The sequence below is a fragment of the Perca flavescens genome, chromosome 17 (assembly GCF_004354835.1).
Source record: "Perca flavescens isolate YP-PL-M2 chromosome 17, PFLA_1.0, whole genome shotgun sequence".
Taxonomy (NCBI): domain Eukaryota; kingdom Metazoa; phylum Chordata; class Actinopteri; order Perciformes; family Percidae; genus Perca; species Perca flavescens.
In genome coordinates, this window is record NC_041347.1 from 14,166,714 (window position 1) to 14,190,821 (window position 24,108).

General features: G+C 39.9%; 1 protein-coding gene across 2 annotated transcripts in view; it reads right to left on the reverse strand.

Annotated features, from left to right (window-relative positions):
* Nucleotides 1-413: 413 nt before the first annotated feature.
* itga9 (integrin, alpha 9) overlaps nucleotides 414-24,108 on the reverse strand; it is a 51,577-nt gene continuing 27,882 nt past the window's right edge. For both annotated transcript variants that reach the window (XM_028603549.1, XM_028603550.1), the window contains 13 exons: nucleotides 18,524-18,676; nucleotides 17,557-17,633; nucleotides 16,987-17,134; nucleotides 13,240-13,326; nucleotides 13,007-13,086; nucleotides 11,739-11,822; nucleotides 11,174-11,282; nucleotides 10,950-11,057; nucleotides 8,805-8,930; nucleotides 8,518-8,637; nucleotides 8,331-8,426; nucleotides 4,818-4,937; nucleotides 414-2,868 (listed from right to left, as the gene is read on the reverse strand). In XM_028603549.1, the coding sequence (XP_028459350.1) occupies nucleotides 2,761-2,868; nucleotides 4,818-4,937; nucleotides 8,331-8,426; nucleotides 8,518-8,637; nucleotides 8,805-8,930; nucleotides 10,950-11,057; nucleotides 11,174-11,282; nucleotides 11,739-11,822; nucleotides 13,007-13,086; nucleotides 13,240-13,326; nucleotides 16,987-17,134; nucleotides 17,557-17,633; nucleotides 18,524-18,676 (1,416 nt within the window). In that variant the 3' untranslated portion in view covers nucleotides 414-2,760. The remainder of the gene's footprint in view (nucleotides 2,869-4,817; nucleotides 4,938-8,330; nucleotides 8,427-8,517; nucleotides 8,638-8,804; nucleotides 8,931-10,949; nucleotides 11,058-11,173; nucleotides 11,283-11,738; nucleotides 11,823-13,006; nucleotides 13,087-13,239; nucleotides 13,327-16,986; nucleotides 17,135-17,556; nucleotides 17,634-18,523; nucleotides 18,677-24,108) is intronic.

The window sequence follows — 24,108 nt, forward strand, 5'->3', positions numbered from 1 at the left end:
AGCACATCCCCATATTCAAGAAGCTGGAACTAGAGAATGCTTGACATTTTTACTTAGAAAATGACAAATTGATCAACAAAAGGGTTGCTGATTAATTTTCTGTTAATCAATTAATCGTTTCAGCTCCAGGATGCACATAACCTACTGTATATAAGCAATAAAAAGTTAGACCCTTAGAGTCAAAATACTGTTTTTTGCACTAGAAAACTCAGCGTCTAAGCAAATGTTACTGCATATACAGTACCTACTAAAGAGTTTTCAAAAAACTTTGAATATGTAGTTGTTTATGTAGAATTTGTCTGTACATTGTGAGCAAAGCAGCCAGCAGAGAGCACCACACACCTTTAAAAAAACAAGTGAAACAACCAACAACCATACTGGACTCATGTTGACAAAACCAGCATACAGAGCCATGAAATTTCACTCTTAAGATTTATCAACAGATAAATATACAGTTCCAACATGACTTTAAACATCAAACATATACAGCACACTATAATGGAAATGATATTCAGTGACAGTAGTATACTCAACAACAACAAAAAAACAAATAACGGTGTGATTAACGGTGACAACAAACATAGACAACAAAATATAACCATCACAGTTCAAATTTAGAAAAAAATGTCAAGTGTCGGTTTCTCTGCATACAGGTGTAGCATCGGTTTAGCAGATATGCAGGGAAGACGTGAATGTGTACAGTATATGCCGTCATGCCAGTGGAATTAAATGGTAAAATAAAGTGTATCAGATCAATAACAGATTCATACAGCACAAAATAGAGAGCAAAGCAATCATTGTGAGCCATAAAGTGTCTTAGCACTGAAATGTGAAACATATTAAAATATAGTTTTTGTTCTTTGGCATTGCACATTTAAATCTGATTCTCCTTAACTGCAAAATATCTGTTTTAAAATATTAATTATAAATGAATTTTCATTGATAAATTCTTCAAAACTGACATCAAAACTTCTTTTATGGAGCATAATTAAAAAAATGTCATGTTATTTCGCAATGAACAAATGTTACAGTTAATATTCATACTTCTTTGGGGACATTAAATACAAAATTGAAGTCACTGTGTTCTGCAAATGTTCATTTACAATAAAACCCAGCTTTAAAAGACTCTCAAAAACATGTGGAGTAAAAAAATTGAGTACTGAGGAGTTGTGAACTGAAATAGTGGCAGATTTTCAGGGAGCTGACATTCTTCCATGTTGACTTAAAATGAACTTTTCCCATGAGCCCCAAAGAGCTCGTTTATGTTCAGTGATTGAGAGCTGCACATTCCCACCTATTTTTAGGGCATTACTCATGCCATGGGCCCCTGTAAATGACTGTAGGTGGACTCCCATCACAGACTTTCATCTGACCGTGGAGAGTAATGTAGCTCATATTTCAAGCTAAAACCCAAAGCCTAATAACATAATAGTAAAATTTAGTATGGTTGGCTTAGGTGAAGTCTGGAAAGGTTTTGGAAATAAATCATGATCAGGTTGTGTGTCATGACTTATAGTGAATCATATCTTACAGTAATTCAGTCTTCACTTGAACCAGGAAACCTTTGGGGGTCCACCTAAAAAGTCAGCTGCATACCTGAGCAATAGTTCCTTGCAAAAGCAGCTTCAGATAATTCCCTCTAATGCACATTGCACTTTCAAAGTATTTTGTTTATTCAAAGCTTTGCAGAGAGTAAAGATTCAAATTTCTATCTGATGAAATCACTTTGTTGCATCCACTTTTATCACCTTGAAATAAAAGCCAGACCATGACAAATGGAATGCTTATGGACAGTCACAAGGCTTGAAAAGTGAATGGCATAATTCACAACCCCCTGTATTTCAGGCGTGTATAATAAAGGAAACATGGCAAAGAAAGAAAGTGTTAATAGAGATAACTCTATAGTGCGGTTGTTTACCACATCCTGAACTAGATCCTAATGACTTCAGAGAGCACTTTTACTGGGCCCTCAGCGCCTCTGAGACAACTCTGACAACATTAGCGGATGACACGAGGACACAGCGTTTTAATCACTGTGTGTGGGGGTGTAAAACAGAATTAACTCTGGCTGATTATGTGGGAGGGAGGGGGAGTCAGATGTGTAAAACAGATATTCATAAGCCGGAAATAGTAAAGAAAAGACACAATCTTTCACTCCCAGGAAGAACTGAATATACAAACGACTCCAATCATATACTATACAGGACATATCTTTGACATAAAAAGTAAAGCTATGGAGCCAAGGCATTCATTCTTATCAAACATCAGTGCTTTTAGGAAAACATACTGTAGATACAGTGTGTTTATAATGGCCTTCAAAACCCGATCTCTTCTTGAAGCCCAGTTTCATACAATATGGCTTAAACTGTATGTATAAAAATAAATTTGCTATGTAACACAGCCCTGAGGGTTTAGTTGTCCACCAGTATTCATGCCGTCTCCACATCCCCGTACGGATGTAGGTCTCCATCAACAGCTCCACTCTCGCTGGCTGATGGCTGGGAGTTACCTCCTTTGAGATTAGCTGAATTCCACAGCAAGTGTCCTCTGGCAACACACTGTCACCTCAAAAGCCTGTTTCCTGGACCCCCACCCACAAAAAAACATCAAGTCTCCAAAAAATATGGAGAATATTCTTCTCTTCCACATATGGAAGACTGAAGGGCCTGGTGCCACTGTGGCGGCAGGGCTGCGAGACCACGTGCTATTGGATCCTTCACGACCCAATCCCTAATCTCATTGGCTCCTGTGGGACCCCCACTACAAATCAGAGTGGTTCTTTTCCATCCAGTCCCAGCTTTCATCACTGTCCTTCCTGTTCTTTTCAGCCTCAATGATCTCTCTGTAGCGCCGACGGAAAAATCCCATCTGTCAAAGAACGAGAGGAACAAAAAATTGGAGTGGTTAGTAGGTTAGTAAGGTCAAATCTGTGGTTTTGCATTATTTGAGCTTATAAACTACAAATCACACAATGCATATCATAACTTTTGAAGGTAGATGTTACTCTTGAGGTGATCATTTAAATAAGAAACACTGGCAGATATTATCACCTCATATTAACATACGGTACGTTATGGTATGAAGCTACATTCAGCAGGCTACTTGTGTTACTGTGAGTTATGGGGCTATTTCTCAATTAGGTGCAGTAACTTCTTGGCCAAGAAATATCCCTTTAAGTAACAAGACATTGCAGTACATAAATCCAAAAGATGTTGATGGTAATTTGGTGTTGTCATTACATATTTACTTTGAAGTGTTATAGCATTAACAACAATTAGTATTAGTATGTTTTAACTGTAAAATATATTCTCAATGCATGTCTTGATTCTATTCTAAATTATATACTAAATTTAAGGGATTCTCATGAAAATATTGTTAGTGTTATGCATTTATGGTAGAAAAGATATTGTATATTATTAGATTTTACAACTTTTTAAAATCAATATTGGTCGGATGATAGATACTGTGAACATTTAGTCAGCTTTAGTAATTGTCAATTGTATGTTGTCATGTCTCATAACACGATAGAATGACCCCTTTAGAGAGTTTGTCTTATTCTGTCGTGTTGCAAGTCTTTGGGAAGTAGTTACATTTTTGGCTCCTACAGACTTATGAGATTCAGCTGCAGAACAGCAACATTTTTAATGCAAAAAAATATAATTTAACTTGTCTTGCTTTTCTTCTGGATTTTACATAGCTTTTGAATGCAGTCTAATTCAGCAGATGACTCTTAGGAGTTTCAATGAGAGAGTTCATTTAAAAGTCTCTTCTTTCAGCTGCATTATGAAGATAATCAAATCATTTTAACTCAATAATAACTCAAACCTTAATTTCACTGTAATGGATTATGTATCTTTAAGTTACAAATATCTGCAAGTTGACATTTCCCCTGCAATGAAACAAATGGCAAACACTGGATGTTTGGGAGGGAGGAAATCAATTTAAAACATCCTGGCATGGAATGCTTTGAAAAATGGCCAGCAGTACTGTAAAATATACACAGTTTGAAGTTAATAGGCTAAAACCACCAAAGAAACACCGGCATGAATGGAAGCAATTCAAGAATTTCCCCTGCAGAAATGTGTTGTTTCTTTAGGAAAGTAATATTGGATTCTAATTTACATTTAACGACCAAGTGTAAAATAAATGAGATATGAAAGGATGGAGAGAGCAGTATAATCTTGGTGTGTATCTAAACAAAGCAGCCACACTGGGATGATGCCTCTCTCTCTACGACTCCATTCATCTATCTGCGTCTTACTACTAAAGTTTATTGATACAGACCTGTACTCTCCTCAGGCATTTCCTGAAAAGAGCAATACAGGACATGTGCTGCTCTTGTAAGTGGGGTTTATTTTGGCAAAGGGGGGAATGTATCCCAGGACCAACATTCCAAGGTTTCGTTGTGGTATTCCCGGTGGAAAATAAAGCAGTGAAAAAGAAAAGGAGTTTTGTGCAAGAGGGCCTCTGGACATCAGTTTAATTGCCATTTCCCTTTTAGATTCTCCTTTCATGTGAGTGGTATGGTGTGAATTATTGTCCAGTCTGTGATTTGTCCTTTTCATGGTTGCTAAAGGCCCAAAGCAAGCTCTCACTCCCACCTCTTCCCTTACTTCCAGCTGTCTCTGTACAACTGGATACCGCGTTGACGCTTTAGACACAGTGCCTCTGGCTGTGACACAAGAGTTTGTGACAACTGCCTTTTTATATTTTTTTTTTACTATTGTAGCTTGAAGCTTCAGCAAAATATTGCAGTTTGTGACTAGTGCTGTAAGATGAACAATTACAATCTGTGCTGTATAATATGTGTTGGTTACCTTCCAGAGTAGCACAGCTAACAGCAAAAAGATGAGGATTCCCACCAGCAGACTGATGGCGATGATCCAGCCGACTACGTAACCCCTTGGCTCTTGACTGTGGAGAGCCTCGAACACCAGCTGAAACACAACAGCACTTCAGTCAGTGAGTCACGCTCAAATACAACACACACACACACACACACACACACACACATGGGGGAAACACAAGAGTAATCATTAAGTCATGTGCTTCTAATGATGCAATGTAGTGCAACAATAACAACCAAGGCACATCTTATTCAGTCGCTTTATAGCCAAAACTCTTAATTTGATTCAAGAGGGGCTACATGTAAACCTAAAACACTATACAGCATGAAACCGGACACTAATAGAGTTTATTTTATATAGAACACATAGAACACCATGCAAGCAGCATGACTCTATCTGGATGGTAATGTCAGTATGTCGGTCGGTCCACTACTTTGGTGCAGACTGAAATATCAATAACAATAGGATAGATTGTCATGACATTTTGTACAGATATTCATGGTCTCCAGAGGATGAATCCTACTTACTTTGGTAATCCCCTGACTTTTCATCTCAGTTTAAACGAATGAATCTGCCAAGTACTTTGGTTTATAACAAAATTCCTATTCTTATGAGCTTTAGGTGTACCTTGTGTTTAGTGCTAATTAGTAACTGTTAGTATGCTGACACACAGATGGTGAACATGGTGAACAGCAGCATGTTCTCATTGTCATTGTGAGCATGTTAGCATGCAGACGTTAGCTTTAGTACAGCTTCACAGAGCCACTAGCATGGCTGTAGACTCTTAGTCCTGGTGTTCGTCATTGGCTCCGACTGTCTAACATCACTGGTATGAATAACATCATAGGAACTAGTCAGTAACATTGACCATCACTGTTTCATAATGCACTGCTCTATGTGTTTAATGCCAAGGAGTATTCATCTTATTAGGTCAGTGAAATTCAAAATAATTTATCATCCACTCCCTTTTTCAATCGTGAGCATCATACCTTTAAACTGATTCCTTGAAGCCCAGATTGAGGCTGATTCTCTGAGTTATCTCGGGAGGCTTGGCATTCTCTTAAAAAATAGCCCAGTTCCGCAATAAATAAAGCTATTTAGGCTGTTTCCCATGACATGAGTGAACACTGACCGGCTGGATAATCTGTCATTGACAGTAAACTCAGTTCACTTAACCCTTGTGTTGTCTTCACTGTCGTCCATGAACTTGTCATTCCGGGTCAAAATTGAAAAATGTGCTTTGTTTGGAATGTTTTCTTGACTTTTTTTATGCTTTTGGTGCTTTTTTAAACATTTTTATTCCTCTTTCAATGCTTTTTTTTTTAAATTCATGGTCAATAAACCTAATAAAATGACATTATACCTAATTTTTGAGTTTGAAAAAAAGCAGATATTATGAATTATTTTGACTAATACAATAGTTAAGATCAGAGGATGTTGAGTGAATCACAAACTTGGTTTATGTCAAAGTTTGGTCAGGATGCTGTTTTGAAACCATTTACATTTTTTTTTCAAAAGCCATGAAATTAAATAAAACAACCCAAATTCAAAGGAAGTAATCAATAATTTTACCAGCGAAGAACATTGATGCATGAAGGTATATGTTGTATGTGTTCCATACAATGTACATGCATGCAGCCAAGTTATTTGGGGGCAATTTGGTTGTAAGAAACCCATATTTCTGATATAAAAACTTTGAAAATGGGTCAGATTTGACCCGAAGACAACACAAGGGTTAACCCTTGTGTTGTCTTCGGGGACAGAAGTGGGACAAGTTATTTAGTGTTGCTTTAAATAACTGCAATGAAGGGAATTAGTGTCAGCTGACAAAAACACAATTATTTAAAACCACTTAGTGCTTTGATTCTTATTTAATTTTCTAACATTTACAATTAGTTTTATTTGTCCGACAGTACAATGACCATTTTGACTTTCTAATTTGAAAAAGTCCCTTTAAAGCTATTTGATACTTCTGTACATGAATCATTGCCAACCCAATAACTTTGATTGCTAAAATGGATTTGCACTGGATTAACAGTGGTTTGACTTGGGTTAAATATTGCATTACTCTGCACCAAAGCTCAGCCTGCTGTAATGTCAGCATTCAGGCCTTAAATGGAAAAAACACATTCACTGGGATCAGGAAAAAGATTAGTTTATTTCCGAATGATCTTAAACAAAGACAAATAATGTGTAATCTCCCAAAAGTCTGTTTATCTTTTGTAACTTGTTAGTGCAAACAATGGAGGGACAATTTCAGAAATGACAGCTTCAGCTTTGAACACAAATGTGGCATGAGACGCCAACTGTGAGCCAAGACAAAACCAAGCGAACAAGTGAAGATTAGTCTCTCTGTTGAATAGTTCGCCACATTAACACCTCCCCCTTACTCCGTCCGAGCTCTGGAATCTAACTGTTGTTCTGCATACCAAGGCGCTTGCAAGTACAGATGAAAGCTCTACTGGTCATTGCTCTCTGACTCCAATCCGTTAATTCTAGGAATGTGTAATTGAATGTGAAGTTCATTCAACTCTGAAATGCTAAGTTTGTAACTTGCACACTTACAACAGAATCCTACAGATTTATGTCAGTTTGTTTATATGTCACGGAAGATAAAAAAGTGAGCTTGTCGTTCTGCTGACAACCAGTCGGCTTGCTGCGAGCGATATAACCAGGCACCACAAATCATACTTTGCGGTGTGTACTCTAGCCAGCAGGGATCCTGAGGGAAAAGGTAACTGTGTTTACTAAGTGCTGAAAGAGCAGCATGGCATGGACATGGTCATAGCAGGTCTGAATTTTCCGAGCACGTCTGAAGCTCAGGGTCAGCAGCGCTGCAGCCCCGGTCAGCACCCTAATCACTTGAGAGATCCCACTGCGAGCATGCTGGGTGCTCAATGTAATCATCACATCTGATCTGGTGGGCCATTCAATCACTCAGCAAACAACAGTGGGGGGAGGGTCTGTCCTTGAGCACAGCTGAGGACCCCGAAAAGATGCTGATAGAAGTGCCACCATAGAGTATAGCCACAGTCCCCAGCTGTTCCCTGGGCTCACGTCAGCGGCTCAAGGATTGTCTAACCACAGCATCATGGACTGTGCATCTAAAGATAAAGATGTATATGCGTATTGATATATTTTTGCAGGCAGAGCCATGTAGTGAGTACCCTGTACTTTAATCAGCATGCCTGGATTCAAGTCACAATTTGTATCTGCCTTGCCACATTGCCTTTGAGCAAGACACAGCAGCCTTACTGTAGCAGTTCTATTCTGCAATTTAGCCTGTGAAGCGTGGCAAGACAAACTGTGTCATCTGACCAATTGTTAATATACAAATATATTGATTAGAGCAGCTTTAAGCAGTTTTTAAACAATAAAACCTAACTTCAGATACTCTGAAGCTGCGAGATATCTCCTGATTGTGATGTTCAATGTAGTCATTTTGTGTACTGATGGTGAATTAACAGTTTGTAATGTACTCACAGAAATGTCCTCTGGCAGGCCCTTTGGCACCTCCACTGCCCTGTCATTGACTTGCACGTTGCCCCTCGTCACAAACTGGATCACAGAGGAACTATCCTGTGTGTTGAGAGATGCCAGATTACTGTTACTATTAGAATCACAACAACCTGCAACTAAATTTAACAAGCTGTTAAAAAAGGATTTTTACCCTCTTGAGAATTTCCGTGTTGAGTAGAAGTTTTATATCTATGCTCAAAGCTTCTTCTTTTAATTGTGGGCCCAGACTGCAGGAGATAGTCATACACGCTCTTCCAGGCCGGTCACAATCCTTTTAAAGAAAGACAGAGAAGACAGAGTGGGAAAGAGCAGGAGAAAGTGTGTGGGAGAGAGAAGAAAGTGTGATAAACAGATGTTGCACTGACTAAAAAAAACAGGAACCCTCACAGGGGGTGACCTCTGAAATGTCAAAGTGCAACATAAGTGCTACATATTTACCAAGACTTTGCGTCCTGATTTGGTGAAGAAGGCAAACATGGAGTGGAAGATGCTCTCTCTGTCCTGGGGAATGGTGCAAGGTGTCGGGTTCCTGTGAGGAGTGCAGTTCCCTCGACCCTCGGCCACCTGTAACAGGGCAGGGGTAAAGTTGTGTTGACTAAGATTTTAAGTGAAATTATATCCAATGAGCACAAGTTATAATAATAATAATAATAATACATTTACTTACATTGCACCTTTAAAAACAAAGTTTACAAAGTGATTTGACAGACAAAGCAAGGCAAAAGCAGGATATCCAGAGGTCAATAACACAACAGAGAGCTAAACAGTGGGGCCAAACAATAGCAAGACAAAATCTGTGTAAATAAAAACAAGAAGAATATAAGCATATAAATATAAGCAATCAAATAAATCTATAAAAATCAAGAGAAATAAAAGATAAAAAGAGACAAATTAAGTTAAAAGTATAACAGAGTTTTGTCATGTTCACGTTGCAAAGATGGGTTTGAACTGGCCCAATCCCACTATTGTTATGAGTCTCCAGGGCTCACAGGAAGTTCTCCCAACAAAAAGCTGGTACCCCTCCCAGACAGATTTCCCATATGGAGTGATTTAGAGGTGTCTGGTTTACTGCCGAGCCCCCAGGGAACAATCCCCCTTTCCCCTCTCCTCAGTCCAACCTGAAGCGCTGGACGTGGAAATTTCCTGATTGCCCGCTCTGTTGCCACCCAGCAGGTCTGAGCTTTTATTGCCGTGCTTTCTCATGTCCTGTGTTTCTGCTGCCTTTGCTGGTGTGAAGATTCATAGGCTGCACTAACTTTAAACCTCACGAGAACAGACATTTTCACATTAAATAATACTGAAAGATTTTGTGCAGAAAAACTAGTCCATATGGTGCAACAGTCAGTAACTTGCATATCATGTCTGAACAAATAGAGGTCTGTATAAAATGTAAGAATATCTGGCTATAAAATATAAGTGTGCAACTGTCTGGTGTGCCACAGGCTAGACGCAGTGTTAACAGCGTTAATGATGCGTATTTCCAGGCTGGGGATGTTACCGGGCAGTAGCCAGCTTTGCAGGTGTCCTATTCCTGTTTCGTGCAAGCTGTCTGATCCCCTGGAAGTGATTCCAGATGGGCTCAAGGAGGGTGGGATACAGTAAATACAATTAACAGTTTGAGCTCCCCCATGATCTACCTATATGAAAGGAGCAATGCAAGGGTTAAGAAAACATTAAACCCACTAGGAGTATTGTGTTTCTTTATCTTAATGCAAAATGTTGTGAAACTAAACGGTTGGATAGCTTCAGTAGCAACGTCAACACTTTTGCTTAGACTTTCACTGGCCCGGTGATACCTCACACTAAGCAAATTGGCCATGCCATGACAAAAAGCCCACCAGGAGCGCCTGGTTAGCTCACCTGGTGGAGCACGCCCATGTACAGAAGCATGGTGCTTGACACAGCGGACGCAGCGGTCACATGTTCGATGCGGCCCTTTGCTGCATGTCATATCCCTCTCTTTCCCCTTTCATGTCTAAGATGTCCTGTCACAAATAAAGGTCTAAAATGCCACAAAAATAATCTTAAAATAAATATAATATATAAAAGAATTTTTTAAAAGCCCATCCGTTTAGCAGCTTTCTGTACATAAGAGTGTAGAGCTGCAAAGATTAAGATCAATTAATCAACTATAAAATTAATTGTTAACTATTTTGATAATCAATTAATCAGTTTTGAGTAAAAATGATTTGATTCTTAAATGTGAATATTTTCTAGTTTCTCCACTCCTCTTTGACAGTAAACTGAATATCTTTTAGTTGGGGACAAAATTTGATGATGTCATCCGATATTGAGGAAACTGATCGACATTTTTCACAATTTTCTGACATTTTATAGACCAAACAACTAATCGATTAATCGAGAAAATAATTGACAATTAAAATAATCGCTAGTTGCAGCCCTATAAAAGTGTCCTCTGAGGTGGATACAGCCAGGCAGCTGCTGTGCCGTGAAGATAAGCAAGACCGACAGGCGTAGGCTGGATAAATGAGCTAAAAAATATGGCTAATGTAGGTGAATAAACTAATAAATAAGGATTGGGGCTGGATAAATAATGTAGATAGACTTGCTGTTGGCATCCACCTGTGTTTCAATGATGTGGAACATGTCAGCTCCGCTGCCAGCCAGCCGGTTGGGTATCCTGATGTCCACAGTGGAGCCAGGCAGCCTGCTGGGCCCCTTGTTTATGGCCTGAAACCACATCACAAAGAGACGAAGAAAGATTTGGACAAAGGATAAGAGAAGTAGAATATATAGAGAGACGTGTAAAAATACTGAAAATCCTAAATGGTCTGTGCAAGCAGTACCTGGAAAGTGAGATTGAGAGGCTGAAAGTTGCACTCCATGTCTTCCAACTGGACGAAGCGCGAGGCATCGATGGAGTTTCCGTACACAAAGGAGCTCGGCGTCACCACACTGCAGACAGCAGCCACAGTGTTCAGGAGAGAGATAGAAAAGGATGCATTAATATTTATTTGATTGCCAACTGAAATAATGTTAAAAACAGCCTCATAAGAATCTCTGGCTTCAGTCCTGTTATTAGCTGGACAGCAGAGTTTTCTTTAGCAGTTGAGCTATGAGTCAGATGTGTCCAGTTTAGCTCTGTTGCATCCCTTCACATTAAAGACAGCAGCTTTATCAGATGTCAGACTTCTGGCAGATTTGGGCTGTTTTACATCTCTTTCCCTTCTCTGTGAAGCAGAGCTTTGATAAAGCCTTCAGAGATAAGGCTGTTCAAGTTGACATGGTCCATACTTACAAAAGCACTCCCTCTTCTCCCAACAGCGAACAGATTGAAAACCAGCTCAAGCTGGTTTCAGCTTTAAGTTTGTATAATAGGAACTACACAGTTATGCCAAGTCTTGTTCTTACCCAGTAATAGTCGTGTCGGTCTCATGAACCAGAGGGATGGACAGATCCAAACTGTTATCAGAGAGTTTGTGCTCAGGATTGGCACTGCAACAAACAAGGAACAATAAAGTTATTCAGTCATTTTGTATATAAATTAAATCCAAAAAAAAAAAAAAAAAAAAAAAAAAAGTATTTACTCTACAGGGCATAAAGTTGGGCACACTTATCTATCTAATAAAGCGAGACGTATCTGTATGTATGTGTGTCCGTGTTTGGGGGAAAGGTAACCTGCACGTCACACGCAGACGCCACATGCAGACCGCTTTACAACAGTGTTACCGCCTTTGACTATTTTCCTGCTTCCAATGTTAGCTACATGATTGCTGGATATAAGCCAGACACTATATAGTATTAAGTAGCTGTGAGCTGTAGCTTTACATAATGTAATCTCGGAGATTATTCCTTCACAGTGCTGTGCAATGCGAAAAACAGACACAGCAGTTTTCATCAGACTCACCCTGGGTCGGGTTAATTAAGTCTACTGCTAATTTACAACACTACTAACATTACCGATGTTGCTTTTCTTTAAATAATTGATAATTTCTTATACTGCACAGTACATTTTATTCTCGGATTCTATCTGTTTTAAATTTGTTTTAATCATTTTTAACTGCTCTTTAATGTTTTATGTAAAGCACTTTGAATTGCACTGTTGCTGAAATGTGCTATACAAATAAAGCTGCCTTGCCTCGCCTACCGTCCCCAAAATACCCCCGCGAATCAAATCCCCTACTTCACCGTTAACCGTCAAACCACTAAACCTGTATGGAAATTAACGCCTCTGCTGAAGTGTTAAATTTGTTAACGGTCATTCGACACAAGACAACACCATATCTCTCTCTCCCTCTCTCTCTTGCTCTCTCTGCTCACTCACACAAACAGTCCGGTTCTGGTGGTTGATGAACACAGATATGTGCTAATTAGCTCTCATAACGGACCGGGTTGGTAGCGCACTGCCATGAGTCCATGACGCTAATGTATGATTACTCCACATTTTCATTGTGATATTTTGTGATTACATTCTGAATTTGCAACGTTCTCTGTCAGGTAAATCAGTAGTAGGAATTCTACAAGCAGCAATACCACAGGCCAAGCAATCATCCCGTTCCAAACAGGCACATTTTCAACGGGCACTGTACTAGTGGGGTTAAATCAGCATTTTGATATCTTTTACAGGAAAAATAACTATTGTAAGGTATGCACTACAATGTGAGACTGTTGATATTTACCTTTTAGCTTGAACTAAGAACTGCAATGTATCATTTTCCCCAGAGAGCTGACTCGTGTCAAAAATCACTGCAAAATGATACTGGAGAGAAAAAGACAGAATAAACCAGGGGTTTGCGTTGTTTTTTCCTGAGATTACAAAACCTCTAAAAAGTCATATGTATATACAGTATATAGGTATACTGCATGCAGTTTTGACATTGTGCATTCCAATTACTATCTCGGTTGGAGCTACCTTAGTCTGCGCTCTCATGAAGGGAAATCCCACGCTGCATTTGAGGAAGTCCAAATCAACAAGTCCACAGGAAATACCCTTCTCTTCCTGCAAAAAGACATAGACAGAGTGAGAGGAGGAGATAAAGACAGATAGACTGGAGACAGAGTGGGTGACACTCGCGAATATGCAAGACTCAAAGAGAAGGACGAAGTAGACGAGACGCAGACTGTGATAGGGAGCAGTTTAAATAGGTTATGAGGCAAAAAGTATTAGCAATGGCTTTGGGTGATAAAATAAATTCAAATATTATAGATAACTAAATTGACTACATATGCATGGCAAAAAGAAAAAGTAGAACCTCTCCTGCAGCTTTAAAAACACATGGACACACACGCACACACACCTGCCAACATTTACAGTAAGATCAAAGTTTATTGTTAGAAAGAGACTTCTATATGTAAAAGAATAGGTTCTCATATCTTATTGAAGTTCTAAATTTGGTTAAACAAAGAATGTACATAGCAGTGATGGCACACACATCCTGGCAGGAGGGTAATTGGACAACCTCCAGGCTGTGTGTTTGGAAGCTTGTCTAAACAATATGGAGCTTCACCGGCTGCGCTGTGTAAACACTTGGGCCTTGACCCTGCGAGGAGTAAGAATTCTTTAAGCGAGAGTTCACTGAGAGGCTGTTGGCTGAGTTCGTGTGCTAGGAGCACAAAAGAAGGCAGAGATACTTTACAACTTCAACAGTAAAAAAAAAAAAAAAAGAAAGAGATTAGTCTAGCGCTCCTGGAAGATTCAGCAGGGGGCTTAAGGTAAGTCACACAAAATGTCTGCATGCATCGGCTGCTGTCCAGTTTGGGCCTGACGTGTTTATAACATGTTTCCAAATGTGATAAAGAAAAGAGGTGTGAAGGTTGTCTCTGCTGACATATTTAAAGGTAGACATCCATCCACAGTATCATCCACCCTACCATTCCCCTTATTCAGCAGATTCCCAGTGTAAATCCAAGGTGTGGCTGTTCCCTCCATCTTCATTAAGTCAACTTAAATAAGCAGTGCTTCCCTTTGCATGGAGACTATGGCGAGCCCTCAAGGGGGGGTAGTGGGGGTGGGGTGGGGACCCCAGCGCAACTGGCAATGATGGAATTTCCTCTATTTCCTGTATTCCTTCACACTGCTGTGCAAACACTGCCTGTCATGGGGCTGGGCAGGATTGGGCCTGTTTACCCATCCACCTGGCAGCCCTTGAGAGAGAGCAGAGCACTCAGACATATGGCTTGCTGTGCCTCCATGGGAAGAGTGACAAAATCTGTTTGTTCAGAACTTCTTCACTTTCTTTCTTTCTCTGTCAGGAACAAATACTGTTTTTTTTTTCTTCATGAATAGCAGACCCACTAAATATCACCAGGATTGTATACCCTGCTTTAGTGTCAGTTGAAGCATCTACTGGAGTAGTACGTCAGTGTGGATGACAACTCACAGGAGGCCCATTTTCTGCACGTCTCTTTATGGGTCCATCCACTTTGGCATTTGTACATTTGGCTTTACTTCGGTCTACCGTTTCCAAGCCAGTGTCATTGCCTACTTTACACGTTCCACATAGATATGGAGATTAAGATCTACCTTTGGCCTCCATAGCATGTGCAAAGCTGCACTTCACAGCCAAGAAAATCAGTGATTCGTATATGGTTTGAAGGTCTACTGAAATTCACAACTTCACACATTTCTCAGTTGCATTCCCAATTTCAAGGCTTTTCACCACCATGCTTATCTGTTCCAACAGTTAAATCACCAGAAATCAGCGGTAGTAGGAAAAGTACCATAATAATACTCCATTACAAGTAAAAGTCCTGCAATCAAAATTTCCCCAAGTAAAATGTACTCAAAGTAGTAAAAGTAAAATAACTAATTATGCAGAATGCTCCCTTTCAGAGTGGTCTATATTTACATTGAATATAAAATATGTACTTTGGCATACATTTGTTATATTGCGACTTACTGTATATCATTGTTGGACAAACACCCATAAATATTATGGCATTGGTTTTACATATCACCCTGCCAAACTGCCGCATTAACGTCCGATATTGCTAAGTCTTTATAGATTGCTGTGTGGTTTAATCATAATTTAGAGGTGGGTATATTTTGTATGTAAAATCTTAACCGGCAAATTAACTAATAACTATGGCTTTCAGGTAAATGTAGTGGAGTAGTGAAGTATAAACCACTGCCAGAAAAAAAGAAAGAAAAGAAAACACAGAAGCCGGTGCAACAGTCTTTGAATCCCACGGGAGTGCAGGCAGTGCTCCTGAAACCAATTCACCTCCACAGCTTTCTGACAGCTTGTGTTTCAAGAACAACAGACAGATAACCCACCCCGCTCTTAAATATGAGGGGGAGTGCAAGTTCATGCTTCGCTCACTGGAGAAAAAGCCTCAGGGGAGGATTGGGAGCTGACCTTAACTTTAACAAAAGGGGTTACATCATCACCTTGGACTTCTCCAGTAGTAATTAGAAATGTCTCAAATAGCATACGGCAGTAAATCTGCTCGGTGGCCTCGTTGTCATCTCTTCATACTGTTCACTTCCTGCTCCCTTTGTGGAGCAGGCCACCCTGACTTATCAGCTTCCTGAACAGAATGAGCCTCTGTGGCTGCTGGTAACCTGATACTTATCTAGTTCATTAGATTAGCTATGAAACTCAAACTGAAACACTGTTTTTCTAATACCTGCCCGCAGCATGTATTCTATTTAAATTCAATTTCATCCTTGTTGGGGGGTGTTTAAATTGTGTCAGAGGTTGTGTGCTTTACAGAGATGATCTTATCCATCACAGGGGTTCAAAACCCAGCTGGAGGATAAACATGAGGTCCATTATGAGGGGGAAAGCCTTTATGATGGATGTTGTCCCCTCTAGCATCTGCTGAGCCGGTGCAAACTTGTGTCAGAGCGCTCTGACTGACGTGGCATCTCTTTAACAAGTGAGTGAACAGACGTGAGCAGAGGCAGAGGCGGCCAGCTGCTGTGAAATCCATTCATATACATTACAACGTGGTCTCAAGAAAATCTCTCAGGTTTAATGTGGGATGGCAGTGGGTAGATATTTCTTTAACAGTGACAGAATACTAAAATCATTTTCTGTTAGACGTCAAAGAGTGTGAGGAGCAGGCCTGATCAGTATCTCCATGAAGGTCAGTCATAATCCTCATTTTACACGCCTGCATTAAATATGGCCCTTTTTTGACATGTGATTTGAACGGCACATAAGTCAAGCTTGTGGGAATATGAAGTATCTGTGTTCTGATTTGTTCTCATGCACACAGCTCATATGTTGTTGACATGGTGTGTCTGCCTTGAATGAGTCAGAGAAGCGTGTGACAGGTCAGCTATGGAGGAGCTGTGAGATGGGACAGCTGCTGCTCTCCTGCTCTTCATCCTTTCATCTGCAGGGCTGCCTAGACAGCTCCGGCAAGGTTTTAAGTTCATCTCTCCTCTCACAGGTCTGTCTTTTTGTATGCTTCACTGTTTAGACTGTACTCCTGACATTAAATCAGTCCTTTTTAAATAAACCGTTGATAAGAAAATGTACCTCTCAGTGGAGAGCTGATGATATTCAGCTATGTGTATGTACTGTATGTGTATTATCTCTCCGCTTTATCCACATCTCTTCAGCCAAACAACCAAATACATTTCAAAAACAAACATGCACACTCTAGTAAATAAACAGCACATACATTAAGAGCAACAAGAGTAACAGACCTTCTGCCAGAAGTTGATGTAGAAAACCTCCCTGGAGAAGTTGAAGTAGATGTTGGTGTCGTAGGCATCATCCCCAGCATTAGAGATAGTCAGGTTCAAAGAGACGTTCTTTACTCCTCCAAGGGCCAAATGGTGTTTGCTGTGCAACCTGATGGGAACATATAGTAAACAATGCATTTGAGAGAATAAATAAAAATTCTTGTGACATACTGTGGGATGTCACAGGAGAAGCAGTAAGCAAAGATTCATAGTAACTAAGTTTTATTTTATTTTGAAATGTTTACTTTAAAATATAAGGAAACAAAGACGAGTGACCTGAGTTTTTGGAGTGAATGTATAAAGATGACTACTGCTAACCATCATCTGTACATCAAATGTACAGAGCGAGAAAGATACACAATAAAAAGAAAGGGAACTCCCAAAGTATGGAAACACATATGGATATTCTCCAAGTATGCGTCATGGTCCCACTACCCACACCCACATGGCCTATGACATCAGCTTGCTTCCTCAGTAGAACAGGCCAAGACAGAGAATGAATCTAAACTGTTAAGTCTACGTTTTTTTTACCCAGAGAGCAACAGTTTCCCATGAAGCCTCAGGTCTGCAGCACAGTCGTCCGACAGGCAGTTCTTCTCGAACCAAGTCTGAAGAAGAAACAGTAAAGTACACAGTTCATATGACACTGAACACACAGACTCCCCATTCAGACTAGGGGGCAGTATTGTGTTGTTGTTGGAGCTATCCAGTAGATTTGTATCTGGTAGGACCAACATTTTGACTCTATCTGATCTCTCTTTAAATCAGTCAGAGGAGGGTCTTTGGTTTAAGGCTAAATAATGACAGGAAACTTAAGTCAAGCGATAAAAGTTTGACGTTACTATGATGAGCTTCAGATAAATGGATTCTGTAGCTGCTGAAAGATGCAAATCCCTCAGTTTTTCAAGAAGTGCAGACAGTGGGGAAACACATGTGGGGCAGGTTAGAGGTGGTTGCAAAGAAAATAAATGAATCAGTCTGTTTGGAACCCACTCAAGAAAAGCTAACACAGACAATAATAAGCTGGTAACCCACACCAAATCATTATAACACCAATTTGAGCTATTTCCTTCATTCCTTCTGTGGTCAACTTTGTTCTTTATAATCAATTTAGGAGAATCAGAATCTGAATAAGTTAAAAACTTTTATTTTAGAGTGATCATGCTCTTATCTTCATCTGTAGCATGCCTGAACCGAAATCTTTTTATTTCAAAGTACCTGAATCATTTATAAATATAAATCAAAAATGAGATTGAAAGAGGTTTAAATTAAAAAGCAACAAATTCTCTCTGAGGCCCATTTTTCTTGCTCAGAGTCAGAACAATATATTATCAACCTAATTTTGAGGAGAGAATTTTCTTTTTCATTGATAGGAGCATTAATCATCCATTAAATATCCAACCACAGGAACATAAATGTCACCTTAACTAAAGAGAGTTTCTACTTATTTAAACAATGTTAATCCCAAACACCACATCATTTCATCCCAATGTTTTACCTCATTCCTTTCTGCAATCTTGTTTCCTTTCCTCCATCGTAGCACTGGAGTGAGTGCGGGCAGATCTCGCTCCTGGTGTCCCGTCAGCACATGCTTCCCCAGGCTGTAAGCCACCTCGAACGTGATGGCTGTGAACACGTCCTTCACATCTTTCTGCAGAGAGCACAAACGACAATGCTATTGCAAAAAATGTGTTCCGCCATAGACACAAAACTGTTCAAACTAATTTTAAACCTCAAAGAAATAAGTGTCATGTAACAGCCTGGGTCATTACAGTCATTTCACATCTTTCCCCAATTGACACCTGGCACAAAGACGGATGATTACACTGCAGATTATCGGAAGATCATACACTCCGGATATGATGGTATCACTGTAATCACTGTGCCAAAGATCTACAGGGTTAAATGCAGACCTATACTGATAAACCACAAAAATGACCTGAATTGGTTTAAATTGATGGCTCTCTCATTAATTATTTACTTTTTGTCATTTTGCTGAAAGCAACAAATTCAGGGCCACCGCTAAGTTTTCAGCAAAGGAAACACATGGATTTTCTTTTTTTAACCTGCTGGCACTGTCTCTGAGAGATATCGTTGCTTTTTTGGCGGCTCCATCTAAGACCACAAAAGAAGTGTTTAATTTGGCATCAGGTTTGGAAACAATACAGACAGAATGAAAACAGAGAGCTAAATGCGATCAAATTCCATATCTTCATTAGATGACAGCGCTGAAAGACGTACATGGGAAAAGCAGATACTGATGTCGTTTTTCATCTCTTCTGTCCATTACAGTTACACTCAGCTCTTTGAAGGCGGCTTGGTGGGTCTGGCTTCTAAAAGTTGCATCAAAAACACACACACACACACACACACACACACACACACACACACACACACACACACACACACACACACACACACACACACACACACACACACACACACACACACACACACACACACACACACACACACACACACACACACACACACAACCTGTGTCCCTGTAGCCAACTGATGTCTACCAACATGGAGCTAAACCCACAAAGGGCCTTCCCTGTGTTTTCCGGTGGTCACATAGGCCACTTGTTCTTTTGCACCTTCTCTCCTTTGTCCATTATCGCAGCATTTTCCAGTGTCCACCCACCCATCCTCTTTTCCTCAGGCAGAGCCAGTCTGGGCTTTGAACACATCACTGGTAGATAACCCGCCCAACTCATCAACAGTGAGAGAGTTATAGCAGGAAAGAGCAAATGCTGATGCAGGACATGAATAGACAAAAACTGAATATTTGGGACTCATTTGGGAAATGGTGCTGCACACAGATAAAGACATGGACTAAAAAAATCTTTTTTTACAGATGTCTGTCTCCATTTGGTTGGATAGTTGGAAAATAATGTATTTTCAATTTCAATTAATCTGCCCATTGTTTTCTTCAATTAATCGTTTAATTTATAACATTTCCCAGAGCCCAAGCTAATTGCAGAATATTTTTCTGTCAATCAATTAATTGATTAATCCACTAATTGTTGCAGCTCTAATTGAAAATGACAACATGAATTGCTCATTACCACAGAACTGGTCAATAGTAAGGCTGAGTACCGCAGATGCAAGAGGTTGACCTCACATCCATCACTGTACTGCAGTTCACGCCTCATTAGACTTATAGAGACGGTGTTGTTCTAGTAGTATGTCGGCTCAGCTGGGAGGTAACATGACACAATGTTGTAGTCAGTGCCGGACAAGTGGTGGTATACTGTGTGAGGCACTGGCGAAGCCCTCCGTCTCAATAACCATTAAAGCTGGATGCTTGAAATGGCCCCTGTCCGCTGGCCTCTGGTTGAACTGACCCCCTGGGAGTGGACTAGCCCAAACTCTCACTGCCTATCTCACATTTTCACTATCCACAAGAGAACTGGGGGACATAATGACCTCAAGTGAAATGTGGTGTTATTGAACAATCTCATGCTTAAAGAGTGACTTTTATGCAAAGTAAATGGGCATAATCATTCCATTAATCTAGTGTGCCATGGAGGGATTTACGCTTCATTTTTGACATCTAACATCTATAATTGTGCACATACAGGATCACTTTCTTCTTGACCAAAGGCCAACAGACTGCTAACTAACTGGAGAGCTCCCAAGACTCACAGCAAGCCCAATCTGTCCTGATCCTGCTTTTAATTCCTGTATTCATGGAACAGAGGAGTTCCTGAGCTCCAGCTGAAAAGGACCCTGCTACCTACAATTTTATGGAAAGAAACGCAACAACTGTTCCTTACATGCTGGAAAAGCTTGTGACAGGTCATTCTCAACTCAAAGGCTTCCACTGTGGTAATCCTCATTCAAAAACAGAGGTCGCAGGGTGGGTCCCTGATCTCAGATCAGATAGAGACATCCTGGGATTTATGGGATTTACCATTTAAAGACCATAACAATGAAAGTGGACATATGAAACAATCAGGTTCTATCAGTTTTTGCCTATTTTAAATTGATAGTATATGACATTTGAAAGAAGAAATAAAACACTGTCCTCTAACAAATGAAACATTTGTTAGATATTTCCTAATGACCTCTTTAAGTCAACTGACTCAAGAAAATCTTTCGAGAAAATTAAATATGCCATTTTCCTGTTATTACCACTTGTGGTCACAGTCTCACTTTACAGCCAATATGTGAAAATGTTTTATTTCTAGAGTTTGTGATTATAGCATCTTATTTGCATGGTTCTAGACCTCTGAGTGTCTTACAACATATTGTTCAGAGTTTCAAATAAGTCTGGTGTTGTGTTCATTGGCTATTTATAATCGTAGAAGCAACCGATCAATCAGAGCTTTGTATTAATAATGCTTATGTCATCTTCTTACATAGCTAGCTAGTAACCTAATTACACCCATGAAGAAGTACCGACAGAAAAATGTCGAGAAGCGTGAATGAGATGGATGCAGCTTTGGAGGTGTTTGTTAGTCGATATACAGGAATAACACACCAAATCTGCATATTTCTTTGATAATTGTGAGAACTGTTAACTGCTCCTAATGTCCATGTTGACTGTAAATGACGTCAGCAAGATGGCTAGATCACTCATTTAGTCTGATTGTTAGGTAGTTTTAGTTTGAAGAAAAATGAAATTATGTTTTGATACTACCACTGGGGGGGTTTCAAATCTTACACATAGTGGCTTTAAGCATGACAGTGACATTACAGTGTCCTTCGAGAGGGAAATACTGTCAGTAAAAAAGGTACATTTCCTACATGGTCACTTAAAAATAGTCCAAACACCCTCTCATCATCCCATGGACAAAATTACTTATTAATGGTTCCAGTCATACTGCAGAGATGCCAGCAAACTCAGCAGGAAGCAACTGTTTTCCAGCAGTTCCCACCACATTTTGGAAACTGTAAATTCCCAACTATCAGACTGAAAATCTGCATGTTACAGCAGTTGTAATCTTATATGACACACTTGATACAAAGTCTTCTTTCCTGTATGCATATTCATATAGTTATCTCACAGGATGAAGGACAGCTTGCCAGGCCATATGTTTTGAAAGAAAACAACTGGGTTTCAACTCTTCACCTACAACAACCCCTCTCTGCGGAACAAGGTTTCTGCCAATATACTATCTCAGTGTTTATGTTCACACTCAGGACCCATTTATTTGGTATGGCAGAGCATAACGCCCACCTTACCATCCATTCTTTCCCATTCATTCCCCTCTCAGCTGCCTGTAGGACTCTTTCCCACACATCCATGCTTCAAGCATAAACACTGCTACTGTATGAATTAATCTGACTTAGTTGAACATATTTTATAGATTTCACCCTGAACTCTAACCAAGTTATACTCTAGTTATACTCGAGTGTTGCAAGCTCTCATTCTCACATGGTAATCTGATCAACAAGATGGCAAGCTTCCCCTTCATGCTCACAGAGCAGCTCCACCATGGTGGGTGCGGGGAGGATGACGTCAGGCTGCAAAAGGCTCTGATCCTCAGTTTAAACGCCTAATGCTTGGCAGAAACACACAAGAGCTCCTCTCTCAGCCAAACCATTCCCTCAAAAGCATATAGCTTAAGCCTGGTCATGGGAAGTCTTTATTAACTTGTGAGTGAAAGGCGCACACAGCACTCCTTTTTAGGACAATGGATGTTTGGATGACTTGCAGGTTGAGGCCATTTCATTAAAGGGCTAAATGCCAGGGAATCTTGGTTTAAATGGAAAAAAGCTTTTTAGTTAAGTGATGAATGGATTCAGCCTGTCAAAGGTTGGGGTTACATGTGTGTACTGAGACACAAGGAGACGACTTGAAATTGAAAGTATTTACAGTAATGTCTGCAGCATATGGGGACATGCACTTAGGCAGCTTATCTCAGCTTGTCCTTGACAAAAGTTGAGAAGTGAGACAATTACTAAAGTTTTTAGTGTGTTACTTTCGGCCAGATTGACTGCAGGTCAAACTACAGCAGCTGCTCAGCTCAGAATAGGCTAGCAGATGTTGAGAAGCCTAGAACGACAAATTGTGTAGGAGAAGGAAAGAGTATCGTCCAATTGTTTTAGCTAGAAACCTTTTTGGAGCTGTTGAGAATGAGCAGCTTCACTTTGTCTGTGAAAACGATTCCTGTGCTCCTAAATCTTTTTGGTCACATGTGTCATGGCAGAAAGTTCAGAGTGTGTACAGAATCTTCTTTGACACCATAACAAAATCTGACTGCAATTTCTATTCTTAAACCAGAGCAGATCACATATGTATTAACAAATCCCATGGCTCACACTCATATTTAACAGAATTATTTTTGGTTTGACCCACTCTTACTTGATTTATCTGATATGAACTTCACTCATATCACAACAACCACCCTTTACATCTTGATGAAATCCCCCAAGGAGCAGATCCTCAGTTCAGACTGCCGTTGCCAGTGACAGTATATTTTTTTTTCAAAAGATTTGAAGAACTTCCTTCAAGGACATTGTCAAGGACCTCTTAGTGAGAATGAGTGCAGCTGCCTCCAAACCTGGGGATTTTTTTACTGTTATGTTCTATATGTGCTTTTCCTGTTGTTGCTTTCTTGAACTGTGCTTTGATTGTTCAGTTCCTGCACCCACTAGTGTGCCCTCAGTGGCACCTTTCATCTTTTAAGTAGTTATACCATAGATTGTCTATGAGTTATACATGTCTTTTTGTCATGTTTCTAGTCTTTGTTTTGTACATTTGGAGGCAGCAGAACAAGCTGTAAACCCAACACTGACACATTATCACCTAATAAAGGTTATATTGTGCTAGAGGATATTTGCTTATGTACACATCCAGCAGAGAGGGAGCAACATTAGCATTCTTTTGGAGTCGTGTTTCTGCCCATCTAAGTCCACTATTCCTTTTCTATTAGCTCTGATTTGGTATCCTGAGGGAAATATCTGTCGGTTTACCTGTTTGGTGGGCATGTAGTGTTTAGTTGGTTTATTAGCTTTTTCACTGAAAACAGCTGCCTGCTGCTGCTGCTAAAAACAACACTGATGAGACCAGTGAGAGTGAACCAAAACACTAAAGTTGCAGGCTGTAAAAGTTTTAGCAAACAGTTGCTC